This window comes from Cervus canadensis, chromosome 3, assembly GCF_019320065.1.
Source record: "Cervus canadensis isolate Bull #8, Minnesota chromosome 3, ASM1932006v1, whole genome shotgun sequence".
NCBI lineage: Eukaryota > Metazoa > Chordata > Mammalia > Artiodactyla > Cervidae > Cervus > Cervus canadensis.
The window spans coordinates 105,524,239-105,549,430 of NC_057388.1; the positions used below are offsets into that span (position 1 = coordinate 105,524,239).

The window sequence follows — 25,192 nt, forward strand, 5'->3', positions numbered from 1 at the left end:
ATTTATTTAGTTAATTTATTTTTGGCTGTGCAGAGTTTTCATTGCTGTGTGGACTTCTAGTTGCTGTGAGCTGGGGCTACTCTAGCTGCAGTTTGCGGGCTTCTCACTGTGATGGCTCTTGTTGTGGAGCATGGGTCTAGACATGGACTTCAGTAGTTGTGGGTCCTGGGTTTAGGGCACAGGCTCAGGAGTTGTGCCCAAGCTTAGCTGCATCTTGGCATGTGGGGTCTTCCCAGACCAGGGAATCAAACCCATGTCTCCTGCATTGGCAGGTGAATTCTTTACCACTTAGCCGCCAGGGGAGAGGCACATTTTGAAGATGGTAACTTACTTTGCTATTACTGACCATCCCCATAAATAAAACTAGTTTTGTTGATTTTATACTGATGAACCCATTTGGTTCCACATTTGGAACCGGATGTATTCTGGGTAACTCCATGTATGTTTTCAAATTCATAGCCATTGAAATAGCAAATTCTTGAGAAAAACAAAGTTTATGAAGGATCAGCTGAAGGCAGTGCAATCCATTGATTCCTCTAAATACTCCGAACTGTTTCTAGATTAAGCCAGTCAGCAGAGAACTAAATAACTTGCATTGGCAGTTTTGATTACCATTGTAAAATTGTGTTTCGGCGTTTAGAAACTCTAAGAAGCTCCCTATGAAGTTGCTATCTTCTTATGCAGATGCTGTTGAACACTTTGTTCATTGTGTAGCATGGTTTCTTTTACATTGGGCTCATTTGAGAAATCTCTTTCTGGGCTCAGTACCAGGAGTCTTCTGTTTTGTCAAGCAGCTGGTTAGATTTTATTTTTACAGACAAGATGGGTCTCACTACTGAACGTGTCTCCATTTGTGTACTTTGCCAAGAATCTTAAAGCCAAAGTTTTAGCCACAATCCTCCAAAAAATATGTTTTGTGGTTTATTTTTATCAAAGTAGTACATAAAGAAACATTTTTAATCAAGTAGTACATGAAGAATTAAGTGTAAAAAGCAAAGGCTTTCTTCCCAGTATCTCCCCATCCCTGTCTCCATTCTTCCAATACCTTTTATAGCAGGTTGTTCATTTATCAGTTTGAAATTACTGACTGCTAATTCTTGACAGATGAACTTGTAGTTAGTTAACCTGTTTTTCCCCATATCTGGCCTGTTTTTATATATAATTTTATATATTATATATATATATTATATAAACATTTTCTCAAACTTTTGAAATTCTTTTGGGGTTAATTTTGTTACACATAATAATATACTCACAAGTGGGTTTGCCGTTCTATTAAGTTTTGCTAATATCTTTTGACTCTTTACTTAAAAACATGACTTTTTTTCATCATATTCTTCCTTCTCCATTCTCTTAAACTTTTCCATCTCCTGATTCCATCAGTTGTGTTGTACTTTAATGCTGTCAAGCTTGACAGCATTGCTTTTGTATTTTTTTACTTTGTATATATATATTTATTTCAAATACTGGGGAAAAAGACAGTTGATAGCATTATCTAATTAGTTTCACCCTTTCTTATAATATGACATTTAGGATGATGAAAAATATGTAGAGAAGTTTAGAGTGAAGTAGAACATAAATACACAAACTAATGAATTTAAGTTGTAGAGAATATACAGATTTCTCTGAAATTTAAGATATGTGACTGATGCTATAACCACTATCTGGCATTTTCTTTAAAAATTTTAAAGCATTCATCCATTCTCTGACTCAGAAATTCTTCTACTAGGCATTTGCACAAATACTTAGAACAATTTTATTCATAAAACAATTGAAAACATCATTGAGTCTGTCACCTCTGCAGGGATCTTAAATTGAAGTGTTCCTCTAACAAAATAATTTTAAAATCTGTTCATAACTTTGGCATAACGAAAATCACTGGAAATATTTGAGTCAGGAGCAGAAGTGTCCAGAGAGCACTGCTGCTTATATAGCAGAATGTTTCAGCGTTTTCTCCCCAACGTGTTTGCTGTGGTTTAGCAACTGCATAGAGTGTGCTTTTAGCAGATTTCAAGTCCATTACCAAAGTGAACATAGATGTGATGGATGGGTTTGTGTGTGTGTGCACTAATTTTCACATTGTTCCTAGCATTTCTCCCTTGATTTTGATGTGATTTTCGTATGACCATTTCCTTTTATTTCCCCCATCATCTCTGGAATTTCCAGCCACTTTGCATACTGATAATGACATCCCAACACCTCTAGGAAAACTTTATTTATTAGCCTAGTGTCCTGTTGAATCAGACTAACAAGCTCTGATTGCTAGCAAGCTCAATTCCTGTAGGATATTGTCTAACATATGGCTTATTAACTATAAATAGCTTCTGAACTAGTTTTTGGTACGGCCAGAAATAACAAGAGCTATGAAATGTAAAATTCACATTTTATTTATTCATTTAGGCAGTAAACTAATGCTAACCAAACACCAGACACTGTACTAGGACATCAGAAAATAGTGGTGAACCAGAGGCTTGATCACAAGCTTCAGTGCAGACTCACTTCTGAAGCAGTGATGAGGGGTATAATCACAGGCATAATGAAGTTATTACAATTGAGTGAAGGGAATGAAAAGTGTAGTCTATTATGAGGCACCCTGCAGGTGGGTAATTGAGGGTCAGAGGATGCATTGTACTGACTGTCAGAAAGTGCTATATGAGCTGAGTTCTGCAGGATTGGTTGTATAGCCCGATCAAGATGATGGCAAGAGTGTTCAGGTGAAGAGCCAGAGTGAGGCTGTAACAGATGCAATACTTTATGAAGGCTCTTCTTTTCTTTCTGCCTCAGCAAGGAGTGTAACTTAGGCTTCGAGACTCCCATCAAGATTGCAAAGTGGAAAATCTGTTTCTACCTTTTGATATTAGTTGATGGCACGGGGACAATAAAGCCCCAAATCCAGCAAGAAATAAAATTCCACTTAAAAGTGATCATGGTGATCACAGGTTTACGGTGTCAACCTAAGGTTTCATCACTATATGTTTTTACGGCAGCAAGACATTTTCTGTCTTAAGAAAATAACGATATCTCACTTCAGAAAGTATTCATGTACTGTTGTTTTTCTCACATAATTTGCCATGTATACAACTTCTTGGTAGTACTAAAAATTCTTCCTAGGCTTGCTTACACAAGAGCTGGGTGTTTTAGACACATTTTTCAGTCTTAAGCAAAACCTTTGCACTGAGCTGTATCTATACCTTTTCATTCATTCACTGCAGGAGTCCATGATCACTTATTTTAGGTTTCTTAAAAGGTGAGGTTTTATTGAGGGCTAAATGCATTTATTCTCTCATAAAATACTTTCTAAGTTACACTTCAAACTCCATAATAAAGAATTTGAAGGGAGCATATTCTAAATCCTTACATATTTTCTTTCACTTTGATAAATTATATGCTTCAAGGATTGACAAAATGCTTTTCCGAAGTTTGTTGGTTTTTAAATACTAAGTGGCTGAAAAGTCTTCCGATGATTTTATATTTGGCTTCCTATCTGAGGGAATATCTGTTAATATGAAAGAGCGTCAGACCAGGGGTTGGCAAACTCTACCCCTTGGCTAAGTCTGTTCTATCCCCGTCCTTTTAAAGTCAGGGAACTAAGAAGGCTTTTACATTTTTCAAATGTTGTTAAAATAAAACAAATAAAGAAAAGAAGGATCTGGGACTGAGAGGTCTGTACCCTGCTAAACCTAAAATATTTACGATTTGGTACTTTAGAGTAAAAAAGATTGCCTCTCCCCTTCTCTTACATCAATGAAACTATTGTATGAACTAGAAGAAATACTTAGTGCACATGATGGGAAATCTTCAGTTATTAAAACTTCAGTCGTGTTTAGATTATTCTACAATTAGCATCCTGAACAACTCACTACTTTTTAAAAACTTCTTTGCTGTTGTTCATTGTTCAGTTGTAAATTGTGTCTGACTCTCTAAAATCCCATGAATTGCAGCATACCATGCTTCTCTGTGTGACCTAAGAGATCCTCAACTCCCCTCTGCTCTGACCTCAAGTACTACTATTCATTCATTTACACACCCAACCCAATAGTAGATCGGTTGGTAAAGCATCTGCCTGCAGTGCAGGAGACCTGGGTTCGATCCCTGAGTCAGTAAGTTCCCCTGGAGAAGGGCATGGCAACCCACTCCACTATTCTTGCTGGGAGAATCCCATGGACAGAGGAGCCTGGCGGGCTACAGTCCATGGGGTCACCAAGAGTCGGATACGACTTAGTGCTGTGTTTGTATGTCTATGCTTCCCTGTCCTTCACAATCTCCCGATTTGTTCCAATTCATGTCTATTGAGTCGGTGGTGTCATCCAACCATCTCATCCTCTGTCACGCTCTTCTCCTCCTGCCTTCAATCCTTCCCAGAATCATGATCTTTTCCATGAGTCAGCTCTTTGCATCAAGTGGTCAAAGTATTAGAGGTTCAGCTTCAGCATCAGTTCTTCTAATGAATTTTCAGGGTTTATTTCCTTTAGGATTGATGAGTTTAATCTTGCAGTCCAAGGGACACTTCAAGTCTTCTCCAGCACCACAGTTTGAAGGCATCAAATTTTTGGCTCACAGCCTTATTTATGGTCCAAATGTCACATCTGTACATGACTACTAGAAAAACCACTACTGGAAAAACTATACAGACCTCAGTCGGCAAAGTGATGTCTCTACTTTTTAATACACTGTCTAGGTTTGTCATAGCTTTTCTTCCAAGGAGCAAGTGTCTTTTAATACTGTGGTTATAGACACCATCTGCAGTGATTTTGAAGCCTCCCAAGATAAAATCTGTTACTGTTTCCACTTTTCCCCCAGCTATTTGTCATGAATTGATGGGAATGGATGCCATAATATTAGTTTTTTGAGTTATGAGTTTTAAGCCAGGTTTTTCACTCTCCTCTTGCACGTTAATCAAGAGGCTCCTTAGTTCCTCTTTGCTTTCTGCCTTTAGGATGGTGTCATCTGCATATCTGAGATTGTTGATATTTTTCCTGGCAATCTTGATTCCAGCTTGTGATTCATCCAGACCAGCATTTTACATGATGTACTCTGCGTATAAGTTAAATAAGCAGAGTGACAATATACAGCCTTGATGTACTCCTTTCCCAATTAGGAACCAGTCTGTTGTTCCATGTCCAGTTCTCTCTGTTGCTTCTTAACCTGTATTCAGGTTTCTCAGGAGGCAGGTAAGGTAGTCTGGTATTCCCATCTCTTGAAGAATTTTCCACAGTTTATTGTGATCCACAGAGTCAGAGGCTTTAGCATAGTCAATGAAGCAGAAGTTGATGTTTTTCTGGAATTCCTTTGCATTTTCAATGATCTGATGGATGTTGGCAGTTTGATTTCTGCTTCCTCTGATTTTTACAAATCCAGTTTGTACATCTGGAAGTTCTCAGTTCATGTCCTGTTGAAGCCTAGCTTGAGGGATTTTGAGCATTACTTTGCTGGGATGTCAATCAGTGCAATTGTGTGGTAGTTTGAGCATTCTTTGGCATTGCCTTTCTTTGGGATTGGAATGAAAACTGACCTTTTCCAGTCCTGTGGCCACTGCTGAGTTTTCCAAATTTGCTGGCATATTGAGTGAAGCACTTTAACAGCACCATCTTTTAGAATTTGAAATAGCTCAACTGGAATTCCATCACCTCCACTAGCTTTCTTCTTATGATGCTTCCTAAGGCCCACTTGACTTCACATTCCAGGATGTCTGGCTCTAGGTGAGTGATTACACCATGAAGATTATCTGGGTCATGAAGACCTTTTTTGTATAGTTCTTCTGTGTATTCTTGCCAACTCTTCTTAATATCTTCTGCTTCTGTTAGGTCCTTGCCATTTCTGTCCTTTATTGTGTCCATCTTTGCATGAAATGTTCCCTTGCTATGTCTGATTTTCTTGAAGAGATCTCTAGTCTTTCCCATTCTATTGTTTTCCTTTATTTCTTTGCATTGATCACTAAGGAAGGCTTTCTTACCTCTTCTTTCTGTCCTCTGGAACTTTGCATTCAGTTGGGTATATCTTTCCCTTTCTCCCTTACCTTTCACTTCTCTTCTTCTTTCAACTATTTGTAGGGCCTCCTCAGACAACCATTTTGCCTTCTTACATTTCTTTTTCTTTGGAATGGTTTTGGTCTCTGCCTCCTGTACTTTGTTACAAACCTCCATCCGTAGTTGTCAGGTACTCTGTCTACCAGATCTAATCCCTTGAATCTATTTGTCACCTCCACTGTATAATCTTAAGGGTTTTTTTTTTAAGTCATACCTGAATGTTCTAGTGTTTTCCCTTCTTTCTTCAATTTAGGTCTGAACTTGTTGTTGATGACTGTATAGAGCTTCTCCATTTTAATCTGCAAAGAATATAATCAGTCTGTTTTAGGTACTAACCTTCTTTGCTGCATATTTTAGCTTTTAGGACAGTAACTTGAAAGGATTGCCATAGGTTTATCTTTATTTTATTGTTAGTTTTGCTAAGCATGAAGATTTGTGAGTTACATAAATGCTATGTTAGTAAAAATAAAAAATAAATTCTTCCAAGCATATATACAAATCACAGCCATGTCAGGAGATTTAATAGCAGTGACATGTAATTTACAAGCTTATGTAAATTGATTTGTCAGTCTTACAATGATGAATTTGTCTGACGCTCTCACATATCCACAAAGCATATATTATTATGTGACATTTGTCTAAATGAAGGTTGAATTTTAAAGGATAGTGTTCTATTTAAGAAATGTTCAAATTTATTTTAATTTTTCAATTTTCGATGCATATTTTCAAACTGTAGGGGTTTTGTAAAAATCAGCTGTATATCTTAGTTTGTTTTTCTGTTCCTTTTTTTACATCCATGTAAAAAGTACAAAGGATCATAACAGCCAAATTACTTGGAAAAAAAATTTCCTTTTCAAGCCCTATGATAAAATAGTCATTACTATTTTAATAATACAGCATTATAGCAGACTACCCTTTCTTTTTATCATGAGCAGTGTCATTCCAGCTTTTTAATTACTTATATTAAAATTTGCAGGGAAACTTTGGCTAATATTACAGTAGAAGTATTTTTTGAGAAAACTTCTGAGAAAAGAAAAATATTAATATTGTCAAAATTAGTGTAAATGAAAATGTCAAGAAAACTAAGGCATACAGGCCAAATAGGCTACCTGATAAATGAGCCAGAAACCAAGTGTATGTCCAAAATGTACATCTGATAAAAATTATCAAACTTTGATATTCAAATAGGTAACATCAAATATAAAAAAAAATATGTGTTGTGCCCAAATAGAAAAATCTTTATTCCTTGCTGAAAACTTGATTTTCCAGCAAAAGTCATTGCAGGAGTGGACGGACTTCTTACTTTGCCCTGGTTTGCCTAGACTAGCTGTTTAGCGTCGGTTAAGTGCTCTACTTTCTCATAGCCTGAATTTATTGGTTTGAAAAAATAAGATCTCTCCCAAAGTTAGGATTTCCTATAAGGCACAAACCATACAATGTGTACTAGAAAACTTTAAATAAGAAAGTAATATATAAATATTGGATGTTGCTTTTGTTAAATCAGTGACTACACCTCCTTCTACATTTCTTGACTTTTCTGAATACTGCTATAGAACAGGCATTTCACATACATTTTCACCTTTATATTCAAGACAACTATCAGTAACGCCTACATCATTCTTCTGAAATATTTTTCAACTTCAATTTAGGATCATGTCTTAAGTCTCAATATGCTTGGAAATGAAAAGAAGTGCAGAAAACACAATCTACTGATGCTGTGAATTCTGAAGAAAATAACCATATGCCATGCATTTGTTCATAAATAATAAATGTTACCCTTTCTGAAAAGCTATGCTAAACATCTCAAATTTTCTATGTGACCTTTCAGTTTGATGGAGACATCTCAAAGACAATATATTTAAATCTTCACTAATTATCTTTCCCTTCAAATATCTTTGTATTAGTCAGTGTTCTTTGTCGCTTTTAAAAAAATACAAACACCAAGCAATGAGGACACAGGTCACATCATCAAAAATCCTGTAGATTTTCTTCTGCAAGCTCTGAATTTAGATGCTGAAATGACCTCATCACAGATGGGCCTCCTTTATCTTTCTCTGACATCCATCCCTTTCTATAATAATACAGAGTGGCCAATGGCAGCTCATGGAGGAGAGTTCCATTCCAATAGTTCTGTATTTTGCTTTGTTTTCTCCTCGCGTGTCGTGCATTTGGGGTCCAGGATTGAAGACGTGTCCTGTTGCTTCTCTCTGGCATTCACTTCCAGAGCATCATTCCTACCTTCTCCCTGGCCACCCCCACTCCTCCAGAGCACCAGTAACCAGTTTATTCTATCTCCCTGTATTTTATAATATGCTTTATCATCTTCTTCTGTTATACTAGGAACTTGGCTTTATTTGGGGAACCATGTTTTAGTGGTATGTGTGCATGCTAATTCGCTTTGGTTTTGTCTGACTCTTTGTGACCCCATGGACTGTAGCTCACCAGGCTCCTCTGTCCATGGATTCTCCAGGCAAGAATACTGGAGTGGGTTTCCATGCCCTCCTCCAAGGGATCTTCCCAACCCAGGGGTCAAACCTGTGTCTTTAAGTCTCCTACATTGATGGGTGGGCTCTTTACCACTAGTGCCACCTGGAAATCCCATTTAGCCACATCTTAATTTAAAAATACTTGATTGCTAAAAAATGCTAGCCCTCGTCTGAACCTTCAGAGAATTGTGATCTTTTAGCCGGTGGAGGATCTTGCATCAGTGTTGATGCTGCTGAGTGATCAACATGATGATTGTTGAAGGTTGGGGTGCCTGTGGCAATTTCTTAGGATAAAACAACATGAAGTGTGCTATGTCAGTTGACTGTTCCTTTCATTTAAACACTTAGAGGCCATTGTCGGGTTATTAACTGGCCTAATTTCAGTATTGTTCAGTCTCAGGGAATAGGGAGGCCCAAGGAAAGGAAAAGAGATGGAGGAATGGTAGGTCATTGGGGAGGTTAGAATGTACACAATGTTTATAGATTAAATTCACTCTTATATGGGTGTGGTTCAAGGCACCCCCAAGCAGTTGCATTAGTGGCATCAAAGATAACTGACCACACATCATGACAGTGAGTATAATAATAATGAAAAAGCTTGAAATATTGCACGAATTATCAAACGTGACAGAGATCCGAAGTGAGCAAATGCTGTTGGAAAAATGGTGCCAATAGACTTTCTCCAGGCAGTGGTGCCAGAAACCTTCAATTATGAATGCATTTGTGAAGCAAAAAAATGACCCATACCTATAATATGCAACAACACATACATATTATATAACTCAGTATATTTAATTTATATATACATTATATTTTAAAAAATTAATCAGAGCATAGTTGATTTAAAATGCTGTGTTAGTTTTTGCTGTACATCAAAGTGAATCAATTGTATATGTACATATATCCACTCATTTTTAGATTATTTTTCCATGTAGGTCATTACAGAATATTGTGTAGAGTTTCCTATGCTACACAGTAGCATAGGATCCTTGCTAGTTATCCATTTGACATATAGTAGTATGTATATGTCATTCCTGATCTCCTAGTTTATCCCTCCTACCCTTCCCATACCAGTAACCCTAAGTTTGTTTTCTACATCTATAACTGTTATTTCTCTTTTGTAAATAAATTTATTTGTACCATTTTTTCTAGGTTCCATATATAAGCAGTATCATGTGATATTTGTCTTTCTCTGTCTCACTTCATTCAGTATTATAATCTCTAGGCCCATCCATGTGCTGGTGAATGGCAGCATTTTGTTCTTTTTTATGATTGAGTAATGTTCCATTGTGTACATATACCAAATCTTTATCCATTCATCTGTCAATGAACACTTTGAGTGTTTCCATGTCCTGGCTATTTTAAATATTAAATATATCCATTGCATATTGTTTATTATATGCCCCACTTTGTACTGACATATTGTATACTTTAATAATGCAAATGCCATGTGAGCTGAAACTGTATTGTCCACTTCTGTCTCCCCAGTGATTTGAACAGTATCTGGTGCATACGAAGCTCTCATATGTCTCCCGAGTGAATGAATGGATATATGAATATATAGCACTTTGAGCAGAAGTACTAAGGTTGAGCCTTGGTGTGGCATCTGCCTCTCCTGAATCAGGTGGAATAAGAGTGACTGAGTAACATTGTAAAGAAAATCTAGGTGCTGTTACTTAAAGAGAAGAGGTTTCTGGGGAGGGAAAGGATGGATGTCTACCATTTTATCCCCTCTTCCCTCTTTTTGTCACCAATGCCAGTATGTGAATAGATTGGTTTATATCATTGCTCTTATTCCCTCCTCTCAAAGTATTAATTCTTCTTTTGAAACATGCCTATCTCTTAGTTTCTCATTTTCCCTTCCCACCATGTGGCATTGACTTTGAACTCTGTTACTTGTCTTTCTGCACCCAACATGATGATCTCCCACCATCCAAGGTCTTCTAAATATGGCTCTTATTCTATCATTTAGAAAGGAAACACATGCTGTATTCCTCTGTCTACAGTCAGACAGAACTTGTTAAAACACTCATGATTTTCCAATATGAATGCTTCTTCCAGTCAGATATATGTCCTTATTACTTATTCCTGAATATAATTTAGTTTATGTTTTCACAGTACACAATTTTAGTTCTAAAGTAGATTTTTTTAGATAAGTTAGTCAGATCTTTTTGGCGGACAGACATAGGGAGAAGGAATAAAATAAATGAGGACTAGAGAAGTTACCCCTAAAGAAAAAAATTTCACCACAACTACTAGACTCAGGGTATCTCCAGCCCTTGATCTGAGTTCCTTCTTTTGCAAGTGTATGTATGTGTGTGTGTATTTTTAATTAATATATTTCTTTTAGTTGGACAGTAATTACTTTAAAATATTGTGGGTGTTACCATGCATCGACATGAATCAGCCACAGGTGCACATGTGTCCCCACATCCTGAACCCCCTCCCCCTTCCCTCCCCACCCCATCCCTCTGGGTTGTCCCAGGGCACCGCTTTGAGTGCCCTGCTTCGTGCATCAGACTTGTGAGGCTCAGCTATTTTATGTATGGAAATATACATGTTTCAATGCTGTTCTCACAAATCATCCCACCTCGCCTTCTCCCACATAGTCCAAAAGTCTGTTCTTTACATCTGTGTCTCTTTTGCTGCCGTGCATATAGCATCGTCATTACTGTCTTTCTAAATTCCATATATATGGACTATGCTGTCCTGGTGTTTCTCTTTCTGACTTACTTCTGAGTTCCTTCTTTATTCCACTCTTCCGCCGTCCTCTCCTGTGTCCTTCTCCCTTTCTATCTCCTAAACATCATTCTGCCCTCCTGTCTAGTTAAAGCATATCTCTTTCTATAGTTCTCCTGGTTACACAGTTACATAGGAGGGGGTCATGGGGACCTCTGACATATGGTCTTTCAGAAGCATGGGCAACAAACTAGGCTGGAGGTTGGCATCAGAAGTGGGGGTGGTCTTGTGGAGCTCAGCCCTTCACCTGTGGGATCTGAATCTACCTCCAGGTACATAGTATTAGAATCAAGTTAAGGTATGGAATGCTGGCTGGTGTCCACAGAGAATGGTCTGGCGTGTGGGAAAACCCATGCATCTGGTGTCAGAAATGAAGTATTAGGAAAAACAGGAGAACACAGAGCAATTTTTTTTCTTTTATCAGGCTTCATCAGACTAGAAATGTCTCAGGAACAGATTTCTAAGGAAGTTACTTGCTGGCTGTGTTGTTTTTAATATTCGTATACCACTTACCACCATGTTAATTGTGTGTGTATGTGTGTGTGTGTGAGTCACTCAGTCGTGTCTGACTCTTCTCGACCTCATGGACCACTAGCCTGCCAGGCTCCCCTGTCCATGGGATTCTCCAGGCAAGAATACTTGAGTGGGTTTCCATTCCCTTCTCCAGGGGATTTTCCCAACTCAGGGATCAAACACGTGTCTCCCACATTGCAGGCAGACCCTTTACCATCTGAGCCACCAGGGAAGCTTATAGCTATATATGTTAAGCATATAGTTGATCCTTAAGTTAAAATTGTTTGCTGGCTTTTGTTGAATCTTATTTAAGATAATATTTAGATTAGTCTATATGCACTCAGGGAATTAATTCAGGGATTCTCACTGGTATTGCTTTTGAAGCCAGGACAACCAATAATGATAGTAAAATGCAGCCACAGTTTATTAAAATAAATTTGTGGCTTTTATGTAAAACTAAAAGCTGGCTAGAAAAATACCTACAAAGAAAAAGAAATCTGTTTTCCTTGATCAAATGTTGTTAGCACGATGCAAAGAAGATGTCTATTTATGTGATGAAATTTAAGATCTAAAGCTCAAATAGTTTTGTCCATTGAAGAATTGAAGAGAATGTGGCTATTTTGAAAGGCAGTGGTAGTATGTATTGGTATGGCCAAAAAGCTTGTATTTTGCATTTTTTTCAATAAAATCTTATGAATGATTAAAACCTGAATGAACTTTTTAGCCAACATCACAGCTTCAGGAAAACCAAGGAGAGCACAGTAGGAATCATTATTGAAGAATATCTCAGTTTCCAAAGCATATAATTGTATATGTTATAGACTATTAGGACTTCCTGGTAACTCAGCTGATAAAGAATCCACCTGCAATGCAGGAGACACAGGTTCCATCCGTGGGTCAGGAAGATCCCCGGACAAGGAAATGGCAACCCACTCCAGTATTTTTGCCTGGAAAAATCCCATGGACAGAGAAGCCTGGCAGGCCATGTTCCATGGGGTAGCAAATAGTAGGATGCTACTGAACTCTAGCACGTTTGCACGCACACAAACACACACACACACAGACATAGCCTACTGTCCATTTTCCAGATTATTGGAGCCAACTGAATGTTCTAAAGAGTAGTTTAAATCTTGAGGAAATATTTCAACATACATTTTTGCATACATGTATTGTGGACTGCAAGAAGATTCAACCAGTCCATCCTAAAGGAATCAGTCCTGGGTGTTCATTGGAAGGACTGATGCTGAAGCTGAAACTCCAATACTTTGGCCACCTGATGCGAAGAGTTGACTCATTAGAAAGGACCCTGATGCTGGGAGGGATTGGGGGCAGGAGGGGAAGGGGATGACAGAGGATGAGATGGCTGGATGGCATCACTGACTCGATGGGCATGGGTTTGGGTAGACTCCGGTAGCTGGTGATGGACAGGGAGGCCTGGTGTGTTGCGATTCATGGGGTCGCAAAGAGTCGGACATGACTGAGAGACTGAACTGAACTGATTTGTGTGCAATTAAACCAGAGCCTTCTGTTTCAAAGCTACTATGTACTCTTTATTGAAAGTATCTCTTTACTTGCTTCATAATAATTTTATCTTTTAAAAGTTGTTGTAAAAGATACATTTAAAAGAGATAAAACTTCTGATTTAATATAGAAACAAATTCAAAATATCAGTTAAGAATGCAACAGATTAGCCATGTAATATAGTGCTTATATTGTACCATGTTATGACTTAAAATGTTCAGTGTTCTTTCTAAATTTTTTATTTCAATGTTTAAGAGATTATTTTAAAAATATAAAAGAGAATCTCATGTGGAATGTAGATTTCCAAAAACTCAAGTTATTTAAGATAGGGACAGCTAAAATGTGTATATGAAATTAAAGCAGCTCATGTTTAAAACTGGAGAAGGAAATGGCCACTCACTCCAGTGTTCTTATTTGAGAGATCCCATGGACAATGGAGCCTGGTGGGCTAAGGGCATGAGGTCACAAAGTCAGACACAATTTGGAAACTAAACAACAACAACAAAACGTGTTTTAAATAGCTTACATGTTTATTTCTCATTTATTTGACAATAGTCTCTTGCTTTAAATCTTCCTTACTTTAACTTCATATTAATATTTTTCCTGTTATTAGATTGCACACTCTTTTTGAGTGTAACATCTAGTGCTTTCCTTACTTCTGGCTTCCCCATATTACTTTGTTTTATGCTTATTATGCAGTAAATGTTTTATAAATGTTTGCTGTGGAATGATGGCCATGCCCAAAGAAAATCCATTTTTTCTCTGCCAAAAAAATAGACAATGTGAACTTTCAACATAAAAAGAATTGTGGCAAATAATTCTTGACAAAATCTTCTGTTAATAAGACAAATGAAATAAATATGTTCACATATAGTTATGCTAATAAAATGTAGAAGTCCCTGACCTCTGCACAGTGTATTCAATTGTTCTTTTTGCCAAATTCAATGTTGAAATTTTTTTCAGATTTCTGATGATGGCATGGGTAGTCATGTAGAGAAGATTTTTAAAAAGCAAGAAATGTGGTTGCAGGGTGTTTAAAAAAATGCATACTGCATAGTTTAAACGTAAAATGACAGAACTCATAATTGTTTATTGGATACCACAGTGTATGTCAGAGTGTTTCATTCTTTTAACGTGTGTGCATTTCCATATATGAAAGAACCCATGGAAGCTTTGTCTTAGCTCACATTTAAAATTGGTCCTGTTTTTCAAATAAAGAAAGTGTGGAAGCTTTTTTTGGTTTGTTTATGGTTTGGAGAGTATAAAATACCTCCATTGCAAACACAGTTTAAGTTTATAATAGCACATAGAGTACATCATGTTTTTCAAAGTATTTTCCCCTTATTTTCAAACCTCTCTTTTTTTTTTCCCAGGCATTTCCTGGGAACGTCAACTCCGATAGTGTTGTCCGGCACGATTTACAGCATCCGGTCATTGCCCGCTACGTCCGCTTCGTGCCTCTGGATTGGAATGGAGAAGGCCGCATTGGGCTCAGGATCGAGGTCTATGGCTGTTCTTACTGTAAGTAACGCGCTGTGGAAAGTGGTGGTAGATTTTTGCCATCTTCATGTAATTAGTAATTTCATTATTTTGAATTATTTTAGTTGCTTTCTCTGACAGTGAATTGCCATGTATCTTTACATAAAAGCCATATAAAGTTGGTCATATGTTTTAAATATATATTTACATTTTTACACAAACACACATATAAGAATACACTAAGAATACCTTTAGTAGAGGATTTGGGAAATGATTATTGTTAAGTGTACTAACACAGCAAAGCTTGTTAATTAAAATGCTTGAAAAATAATGAATATTTTTCAAGTTTTTAAAGAGGTTATCCTTACTGGTAGTTTGTATACCGTCTTTTTTGAAGGAATTGTTGGGAACCATGCCTGTACTTCTGTTGAATTGTCTTTTGTTTTGTCTAATTGAGTAATTTTAAAAACCAACCCTGTCTCTTTTTTCTTCCTCATTATGCTATATAGACATGCATCTTACTTTTGAGATGGCTTTCTTTGAAAATATCCATTTTAAAACCAACACCATCAGTGAAGGTACTTTCAAATGCACAGTAAAGGGCAAAAGCAGTGTGCCAAAGGTCATATCGTCCGTTGACTCGAATGCGATTTAAAATATGACAGTGTGTTCCGTAATTGTTTCAAGTAGCTTTGTAAAATGTTGAGCTAGTGCTATCATGAGGTTTTCCATCAAGCCTGGTCCTTGGCAATCACAAGATGAGAAGGAAACATGCTTGAAGCTAAATAGGAAGCTTGGCTTTCCTAGTATATAAACCTCACTGGAGAAAAAAGTCCTACACTTCGGGAAACCAGATTAATATTTATGCCAATAGATGTCAGTGGAGGAAATGATAAATTGACCACATAAAGTAAGGTAAAACTTTATACCAAGTTGTAAATGTTCTAAATCTTCTCCAAACGCAGCCACTTGTGGTTATCGAGCACTTGAAATGTAGCTAAGACAATTGAGAACTAAGCTTTATTTAATTTCCATTGATTTGAATTTGAAATTAAGTAGCATGACCATTGGCTACCATATTGGATAGTACAGATCATAAGAACCAAAACAACTGCTTCTTATTTTCCTCCTGTGTCCTTTTTATAATCTAAGCAGCCTAGAATATTTATTTCTAATGGCAATCTCTGATTTTTTTCCTAGTTTGGAAAATGATACTTTAATCATCATAGGAACTGTCTCTACTATCAAAACTTTGATGACTAGCCATTCCTCTTGCTGTTACTGCATAGTTAGTTATAGTCGTGTCCTCCTCTTTTGCAACCCCGTGATGGACTGTAGCCCTCCAGGCTCCTCTGTTCATGGGATTTCAAGGAAAGAAAACTGGAGTGGGTTGCCATTTCCTTCTCCAAGTTACTTTTCTAACCAGGTCATTTTTCTAACTAATATCCAGATCCCATTATTTCTCATACATCTATGTATGAGGAGTGTAAAATATACTTAAGTCTTTTCCAAGAAAAAATACATGTCTGTAATAAGAAAATGGTGTGTTAAACATGTTTATTATGGAAAATGTTTCCAAGATTACTGTGTTATAAATTTGCCTGTATTGGAATTCAGACTAGAGTGGCCCGTTAGATGGCTTTCTATTTTATTGTATTTTTTTCATTTATTGGACCATTGATTTGTCTCAAGGGCGTTGTTTAAGGTTTCAGTGATAAGGGAATTATGGATCTTTGAGAGGGGAAACTTCAATCAGAAACACTCATATTTTGCCCCCTTAAAAATAGTAGTCCTGCCATGGTCCAACAAGGAGAAACTAGGCTTGCATCACTCCCATGGAAAAGAAATGATTTTTCTCATCTTCTGAGAAACCCCTTAGGGGATTTGTCTGAGGTCTGCCTTATACCTGCAGGTTAGGTAATGGGGTTGTTCTTCTTTTCCTCTTCTTTTCCTTCAAAGTTTGCCAGAAGAACTAGAGAAGAAAAAACATCAATAGATTGCTGCTTCTGTGGGAGTGTATACCCACTGAAAGTCCCCTTGTATCTGTCACTTTTCTTTTCTGAAGCCTTTCCACAATCACTCTGTCATCTGAAAAATTAGGCACTTTTCAAGGTTGCAAGTAAGAAGTTCACTCTATTCCAGGTGAAGGAAGTTTAGTTACAGGCCACTGCTTTTAAGCCTCTAGGACCTCTGCTGTTTTTGTTTTCCTGACTTGTCTTGATGATAATATATATTCCAGCTTCAATGAATTTAGACTCATTTTAAATCATTCTGCTCCCTCTACATTTGGTTTCCCCTCAAATTTAGTTGAAACAAGTGCATGCTGTTATTTAAAAAACTTAATGATATTCCTCACGTCTTCTGACTCAGTAAGCTTGCTCCCCAAACACTGATGCTAATCTTCTTACTCTGTTCCGAAGGGACTGCATGAAGCAGAAGGGAGAGGTTCTCAGTCTAATAACTTTTAAAAATCATTTATGGCTGAAACACTCAAACATTCATCTTACAAAAGCCCTGCATGGTGTATTGATTAAAGTAGTGCGTGTTTTTTTTATAGCAAATACTGAATTAGCTTTTAACCAGAGTCTCCATAAAAGTAAGGTAGCACCTTGGCAAATCAGGGGACACACAAACCAAAGTAATTTTTATATATGCATTCAGTTTGGATGAATAAATAATCAAGCCTGTAAATATTTCCCAGTGCAAATCCAGGTGGAAAATAAGTGCCAGACATATGAGACAGGCATATGAGGAGATGCCAAATACAAGTAGTAGGAGGACAGTGTTTTGTTCTATTCATGCTGTGCTAATGGGAATATCGTCTTCTAGGGCCCACAGTCTACTCCCCTAGCACCTTTGCAGCCTAGATAGGAGATGCTGCCATGTGTGTGTATTAGGTTCCAAGGGCTGTTATAAAATAATACTATAAACTGTGTGGCTTAGGACAACAGAAATTTATTCTCTTATGGTTCTGGAGACATGTCTGGAATTAAGGTGTTAGCATAGCTGTTTCTATCTGGAGACTCAGAGGGAGTAACTGACCCATACCTCTCCTCTAGCATCTGATGATGGTAGTGGTGTTTAGTCACTCAGTCGTGCCCAACTCTTTGCGACCCCATGGTCTGCTGCATGCCAAGCTTCCATGTCTATCACCAACTCCCAGAGCTTACTCAAACTCATGCCCACTGAGTCTGTGATGCCATCCAACCATCTCATCCTCTGTCGTCCCTTTCTTCTTCCGCCTTCAATCTTTCCCAGCATCAGAGTCTTTTCTGATGAGTTGGCTCTTTGCATTAGGTGGCCAAAGTATTGGAGCTTCAGCTTCAGCATCAGTCTTTCTCGCATCTGGTGGTTGTCAGCAGTTCTTGGTGTTCTGTGACCTGTTGCTGCTTTGTTCCAATGCCTGCCTCTGCCTTCACGTGGCTATCTTCCCTCTGTGTGTCTGTCTCTGTACCTTCACATGACCGTCTTCCCTCTGTATTTCTATCTCTGTGTCTTCACTTGACTGTCTTACAAGTTCATGAGTCATTGGAGTCACCCTTACCCAGTATGACCTCATCTTGAAGGAACTGATTACTTCTGTAAAGACCCTATTTCCAAATAAGGTCACATTTTGACTTTCTTGGTGGTTATGTGTTTGGGAGAAATGTAATTCAACCCAGTGCAGTATTTATTCATTAAGATAAGTAAGAATTTCGGTGAAGATCTTCACAAAGGGCAGAGAAATAAGAAATACTTCTGAATGTCAACCCACGTTTTCCTGTTTACATTAGATGTTTCATTTTGCATAATACTTGTATTATTGTGTTTTGTGTTCATCACACACACATATACATACACACACATATACTCATGAAGTTTAAATTTTGGGAATCAATGTATCATCACACAGATTCATCTGTTTCATTAGCATTTATTGAATTCTATTTGTAAAGCATTCTACTAATTTAAAATTTAAAATGCAAATCAGGTCATATCACACCTCTGCTTAAAGCACTTTATGAGCCTACCTATAATGTCTTAAGTTGTTAGCTTGAAATACAGTGCCCTTCTTATTACCTCTGCTGCTACAGCCTATAATTTGCATGTTGTACTCTATGCTCCACTATACAAACTATCCTTTTTTCTGAGTATATGACCTACTTCTGTAACTTGTATTCACTCAAAGTATCCTCCCTCTCCATCGTTCTCCTGATTAATTTGTCTTATCCTTCAAGATTCAGTTGAGATGTGATTTCCAACAAGAAGATTTCTCTGAATTTCATAATGAACCACATCATTTTTTTTACATAGTCTATTATACTATGTATTCAGTTCAGTTCAGTCACTCAGTCGTGTCCAACTCTTTGCGAACCCGTGAATCACAGCACACCAGGCCTCCCTGTCCATCCCCAACTCTCGGAGTCCACTCAAACTCGTGTCCATCAAGTCGGTGATGCCATCCAGCTTTCTCATCCTCTGTCGTCCCCTTCTCCTCCTGCCCCCAAAGGAAGTCAAGAAACACCTGGAGTAACAGGCAAATTTGGCCTTGGAGTATAGAATGAAGCAGGGCAAAGGCTAATAGAGTTTTGCCAAGAGAACGCACTGGTCATAGCAAACACCCTCTTCCAACAACACAAGAGAAGACTCTACACATGGACATCACCAGATGGTCAACACCGAAATCAGATTGATTGTACTCTTTGCAGCCAAAGATGGAGAAGCTCTATACAGTTGGCATAAACAAGACTGGGAGCTGACTGTGGCTCAGATCATGAACTCCTTATTGCAAAATTCAGACTTAAATTGAAGAAAGTAGGGAAAACCACTAGACCATTCAGGTATGACCTAAATCAAATCCCTTATGACTATACAGTGGAAGTGAGAAATAGATTTAAGGGACTAGATCTGATAGACAGAGTGCCTGATGAACTATGGATGGAGGTTCGTGACATTGTACAGGAGACAGGGATCAAGACCATCCCCATGGAAAAGAAATGCAAAAAGGCAAAATGGCTGTCTGAGGAGGCCTTACAAATAGCTGTGAAAAGAAGAGAAGTGAAAAGCAAAGGAGAAAAGGAAAGATATTCCCATTTGAATGCAGAATTCCAGAGAATAGCAAGGAGAGATAAGAAAGCCTTCCTCAGCAATCAGTGCAAAGAAATAGAGGAAAACAACAGAATGGGAAAGACTAGAGATCTAGAAAATTAGAGATACTATGTATTAGGTTGGTGCAAATGTACTTGTGATTTCAGAGCATGAATTTTAAATCATTATATTGTCATTCAGTTGCTCAGTCATGTCCGACGTTTTTCAACACCATGGATTGCAGCACGGCAGGTTTCTCGGTCCTTCACTAGCTTTTGGAGCTTGCTCAAACTCATGTCCATTGAGTATGTGATGCCATCCAACCATCTCATTTTCTGTCACCCCCTTCTCTTCCTGCCCTCAATCTTTCCCAGAATCAGGGTCTTTTCCAGTGAGACAGCTCTTCACATCCGATCATTATAACTAGGCTCAAACATACCTTTATCAATCAAAATAGGAACCATTACAATCAACGCATTTTTGCCAATGAAAAATGTTTGTTTATTCTTGTAGTGTAAAAAAAAAAATCTGTGCTTTGGGGTTTGACAAACTTTTGGAAAACATTTTCTGCCACCTGTTGGTTGTGGAAGGATTTTCCCTGCAAAAAGTTGTCAAGATGGCTTGAAAAAGTGGTAGTCAATTGATGGAGGGCAGGTGGATATGGCGGATGAGGCAAAACTCTGTAGCACAATTCGTTCAACTTTTGAAGCATTGCTTGTGCAATATGCAGTCAGGCATTGTTGCAGAGAAGACTTGGGTTCTTTCTATTGAACAAATGCTGGCTGCGGGCATTGCAGTTTTTGGTGCATTTCATCAATTTGCTGATCATACTTCTCAGGTATAGTGGTTTCGCTGGGATTCAGAAAGCTGTGGTGGATCAGACAGGCAACAAACCACCAAACAATGACTGTGACCTTTTTTTGGTGCAAGTTTGGCTTTGGGAAGTGCTTTGGAGCTTCTTCTCAGTCCAACCACTAAGCTGGTTGTTGCCGGTTGTTGTATAAAATCCACTTTCCGTCACATGTCACAATCCAGTCAAGAAATGGTTCATTGTTTTTGAATAGAATAAGAGAAGACATTTCAAAAGGACAATTTTTTTTTTTTTTTTTGGTGAGCTCAGGAGGTACCCATTCATCAAGCTTTTCTACCTTTTCAATTTGCTTCAAATGCCAAACCACCACAGAATGGTTGATGGTGGGTTCTTTGGCAAATTCTCGTGTTGTTGTAAGAGGATCAGCTTCAATGAACCTCTCATTTTGTTGTTGTTGACTTTCAATGCCTGGCCACTGTGCTTCTCATCTTCAAGGCTCTTGTCTCCTTTGCAACATTTCTTGAATCACCATTGAGCTATATGTTCATTAACAGTTCCTGAGTCAAATGCATTGTTAATGTTGCGAGTTATCTCTGGTACTTTACGATCCATTTTGAACTCAAATAAGAAACTCACTCAAATTTGCTTTTTGTCTAACATCATTTCCCTAGTCTAAATAAACATAAAATACACAGCAAGTAATGTCATTAGCAAAAAATGCAAGCAAGAAATGAGCATTAAAATGCTGTGCAACATAAACATGTTTATTTAAGAATGTATTCCTATATCAACTGGCAAAGTTGAGCAATGCAAAACTGCACTTACTTTTGCACCAACCTAATAAATATTTCTAGTATTTATTTATCTAATATTTGGTATTTGTCAAAACATTCCAAAATATAGCAGACTGTAAGGTATTGGAGAGGGCAGAGAGTCATCTTAGCTGTCATTTGCATTCCACTAATTAGCACATTCCCAGCACACAATTTATGTTTGCTGAATTGAACTAATGGCTGATCTAAATGATATAGACCTAATTTATTCCCTCAGTGAAAATTGATTACTGTTTGATGGTGTATAGATTCTTCCATTGGTTGAACAGAGTATGATTCTGTTATATACATCATATTGAATGGTGCTCTAGGGGTCCACTACTAAACTGAATATCTTAATAAATGTACCAAAAGAGTCTTAAAAACTCAGTATTTCAGTATTTCTTTCTCTAGTTAAACGTTTCTAGACCTTGTTTTATTTCTATTTGAAAGTATCTTAAAGCACAATTTCATGAGGCTGCTTCGTGAATTAGAAATATGAATAGTTTAACATCAGAAGGAAGAATATCACACTCTTACTAACTTACTTGAATTTTATATTGAATAATGTGTAAATGAAAGTAAATTAATAAAGTGTTAGTCACTCAGTGGTGCCCAACTCTTTGCAACCCCATGGACTACAGCCTACCCGAGGCCTCTCGGTAGGAATTTTCCAGGTGAGGATATTGGAGTGGTTTGCCATTTCCTTCTCCAGAGATATAAACATAGATGTAAGAGGGACTGCACTTACGGCCCAGTGGCCTTCCAGTGCAGGGGTGCAGGTTCCACCCAGGAGGCTAAAAGAGTAAACAGAAGAAGTACTGTAACAAATTAAATAAAAACTTTAAAAATGCTCCGCCTCAAAAAAAACTCTTAAAAATAGACTTAATAGCTATCAAAGTCAAGTTACACATATAGTAAAGAGATAATTAAAATTGTCATGAAAATATATTATATATGCAAGGACATGCTGTGACCTTTAGCTTGTGTGCAATTAGATAAAAATACATTTGCTGTGTATAACCAGAAATAGTCTTGTTATTAAGGGAAATGAAATTTAGATTCAAGCACAAGTAGTGTTATTCGATTCTTTAAAAAGTAGGTTGTATTTCAAACTGGAATTGGGATACTTTGAAATAGACTGTATATATCTAATTGTGGGTCTGGACATGGATTTGAGCAAATCCTGAGAGACAGTAGAGAATCGAGGAGGCTGGCATGCTGCAGTCCATGGGGTTGCAAAGAGTTGGACACAACTTAGCGACCAGTAACAGTTGTGGGTCACCTCACTGGTGATAATATCACTACTGATCATTCTGGCAGCTGTTTGATATTTGTTGAATTGGTGAAAATGTACTGGATCATTTGTGTCATGGTCTTTACTTTTCTAAGAATCTAAAAGTATAGATATAAAACAAGGTATCATCATTTTATGTAGTAAAAAGTCAGGTACTCAGTGAGCCTCATTTGTAGATTGACATTTGAGGGTGACATTTGCATTGGAAGGAAATTTACCATATGAAAAACAAAGAAATGCATTCTCATTTTTCATGTCTGGGGAGATACAAGCTTTCAGCATTTAATTAATTTTTTCCAGTGTAATTTATTTACTTGCAAGATACTGTTGAATCTGTTCAATGAGAAGACATAGCAAGTGTAGCATTCTACTTTAAATACAAGGCAGTCACAAATGACAGCTAGTTCATATTTTGGAAAAATATTCAGTAAGTCAGTGGTTTACAATCAGGTATTCCTTGTATTGCTTACTACAAAGTCTAACTTTAAATGTACCCTCGAGAATTTTCAGAGTTCACGTATAAAATCAACAATGTTGATTTAAAGAAAACTAAAATTATTAGTACCAAATAACATGTGATCAGACCCATGTTTGCAGCCCCAAATTAGGAATAATCATATACTTCTACTGTGGAATAAGAAGTGATATATTTTTATTGAAAATGTTAGTCCAAAATTCTTTTCATAAAATAATTTTCCATGAAAAAAGTAAGCATATTAAAGCAAAGCATAATATTTTATAACTTGATAAAAATAATAAAATGATGAAAATAACCATGCTTCAGTGTGATTTACAAATAAGGTATTTTGATTAAAACAAAGATATGTATGTGTGCTCTACCAGAACTTGAAAAACTTCCCAAGAGACCGCCAGCCCAATTCCTTATTTTACTAATGAGGAAGCCAAGACTGACAGATTTATGTGATTTGCATAAGGGAGTTCATTGCAGAGTTAGGAATCCTGCAAAGCAGTCTATAGCATTGCTTCCTCTTTGACATTTGATACCTCACCCCTCTTGTTAATTATTCTTTTCTTCTTCTCTACTCACTAGCACTTTGTCACAGTGGTGACCTACAGAAAATATTATTTGTAGATTTCAGTGACTATAAACATTCTCATTGGTTTTCACTGTAAGAACATATAAAAGGAGATATTTAGCAAGAAAAATATCTCAACAATATTGCATATCCTTAATGTCCAATAGGAAAATTTAAATGACGGATCATCAAAATTTACGCATTTAAGGACGACTTGAGAACAATACAACTCAAGCTTTCTTTGCATTTTTGGTGCAGAATGTTTATCACCCTTAGTGTATTTCCAAGAAAATCTCAGCTCCTAAGACCTTTTAACTCCTTTTTACATAAATGTTAATTCTTATATATGTTAGGTAATTGCAAAGAGCATTAAAATCCAAGGTACAGTTATACAGTTCATCAATATTTCACTTACAATTCTTGTCTGTGAAGAAGAAGTAAAATTTAAAGTGTTGCAAATATAAACTGAGGTTTTTTTTAATTCATTTTCTATTCCTGAGTTATTAGTCTGAATTATCTCTATTTAAATTAGCTTAGCTAGGGGGAGAGAAGAACAAATATTTAAATTGGCAATTATCACCTTCATGAATTGAAAGTAATAATATAATAAAATAATCATTTAGTAAGCTGACTTTTATATTTCTAACAATCCCAATTATATATCACTTAAAAATTAGAAGTCAGTCATTTTAAAACATTTGATTATTTATTCTTATTAAACTAGTGTCAGATCATTCATACCTAGACTTGAAGAGAATTAACACAGTTTTCCTTTTTATATTCCTATTCTGGATGGAAAACATACGTAGTATTGGATTGGCCAAAAAGTTGATTCAAGTTTGTCCAAAGGATGTAACAGAAAAATTGAAATCAGCTTTTCGGCCAACCCGATATTTTCTTATGCTCCAAACAATGTCATATTGATCTTTTCAGCCTTTCATGATTGTTTTGGGAGAAGGTAAAGAAGCTGTCCTATGATTCACTTCATTTCCAGTTCCTGGGGAAATGGCCTTAAGGAAGAAAGATGGCAGCAGACCTGCACCAATTTCTTTAAACATTCCAATTATGGTACCCGGAAGCTCCGCCAAATAATTATCTTTTCTAGGAGGAAAGTCTTCATCTGTGAAATGTTTTGAATAGTATATCCTTTTTCAGGCTGCTTTAGTTTCTCTGGTTTATATTCACAGCTCCCTGAAAAATAATTCTTAAGCTAGGTAATTATTGAGGTGCTGAATGAAGATGTTTCATAACCTGAATGCTCAGGAATTGGTAGGAACTATGCTTCACCCCTGGGTCAGGAAGATCCCCTGGAGAAGGGCATGGCAACCCACTCCAGTATTTTTGCTTGGAAAATCCCATAGACAGAGGAGCCGGGTGGGCTACAGTCCACAGGGTTGCAGAGTC

General features: G+C 37.2%; 1 protein-coding gene across 1 annotated transcript in view; it reads left to right on the forward strand.

Annotated features, from left to right (window-relative positions):
• The window catches only part of CNTNAP2 (contactin associated protein 2), a 2,193,843-nt gene that overhangs the window by 880,308 nt on the left and 1,288,343 nt on the right, over window positions 1-25,192 (forward strand). Inside the window, exon 5 of the mRNA XM_043463954.1 lies at window positions 14,659-14,806. Within this exon, the coding sequence (XP_043319889.1) occupies window positions 14,659-14,806 (148 nt within the window). The remainder of the gene's footprint in view (window positions 1-14,658; window positions 14,807-25,192) is intronic.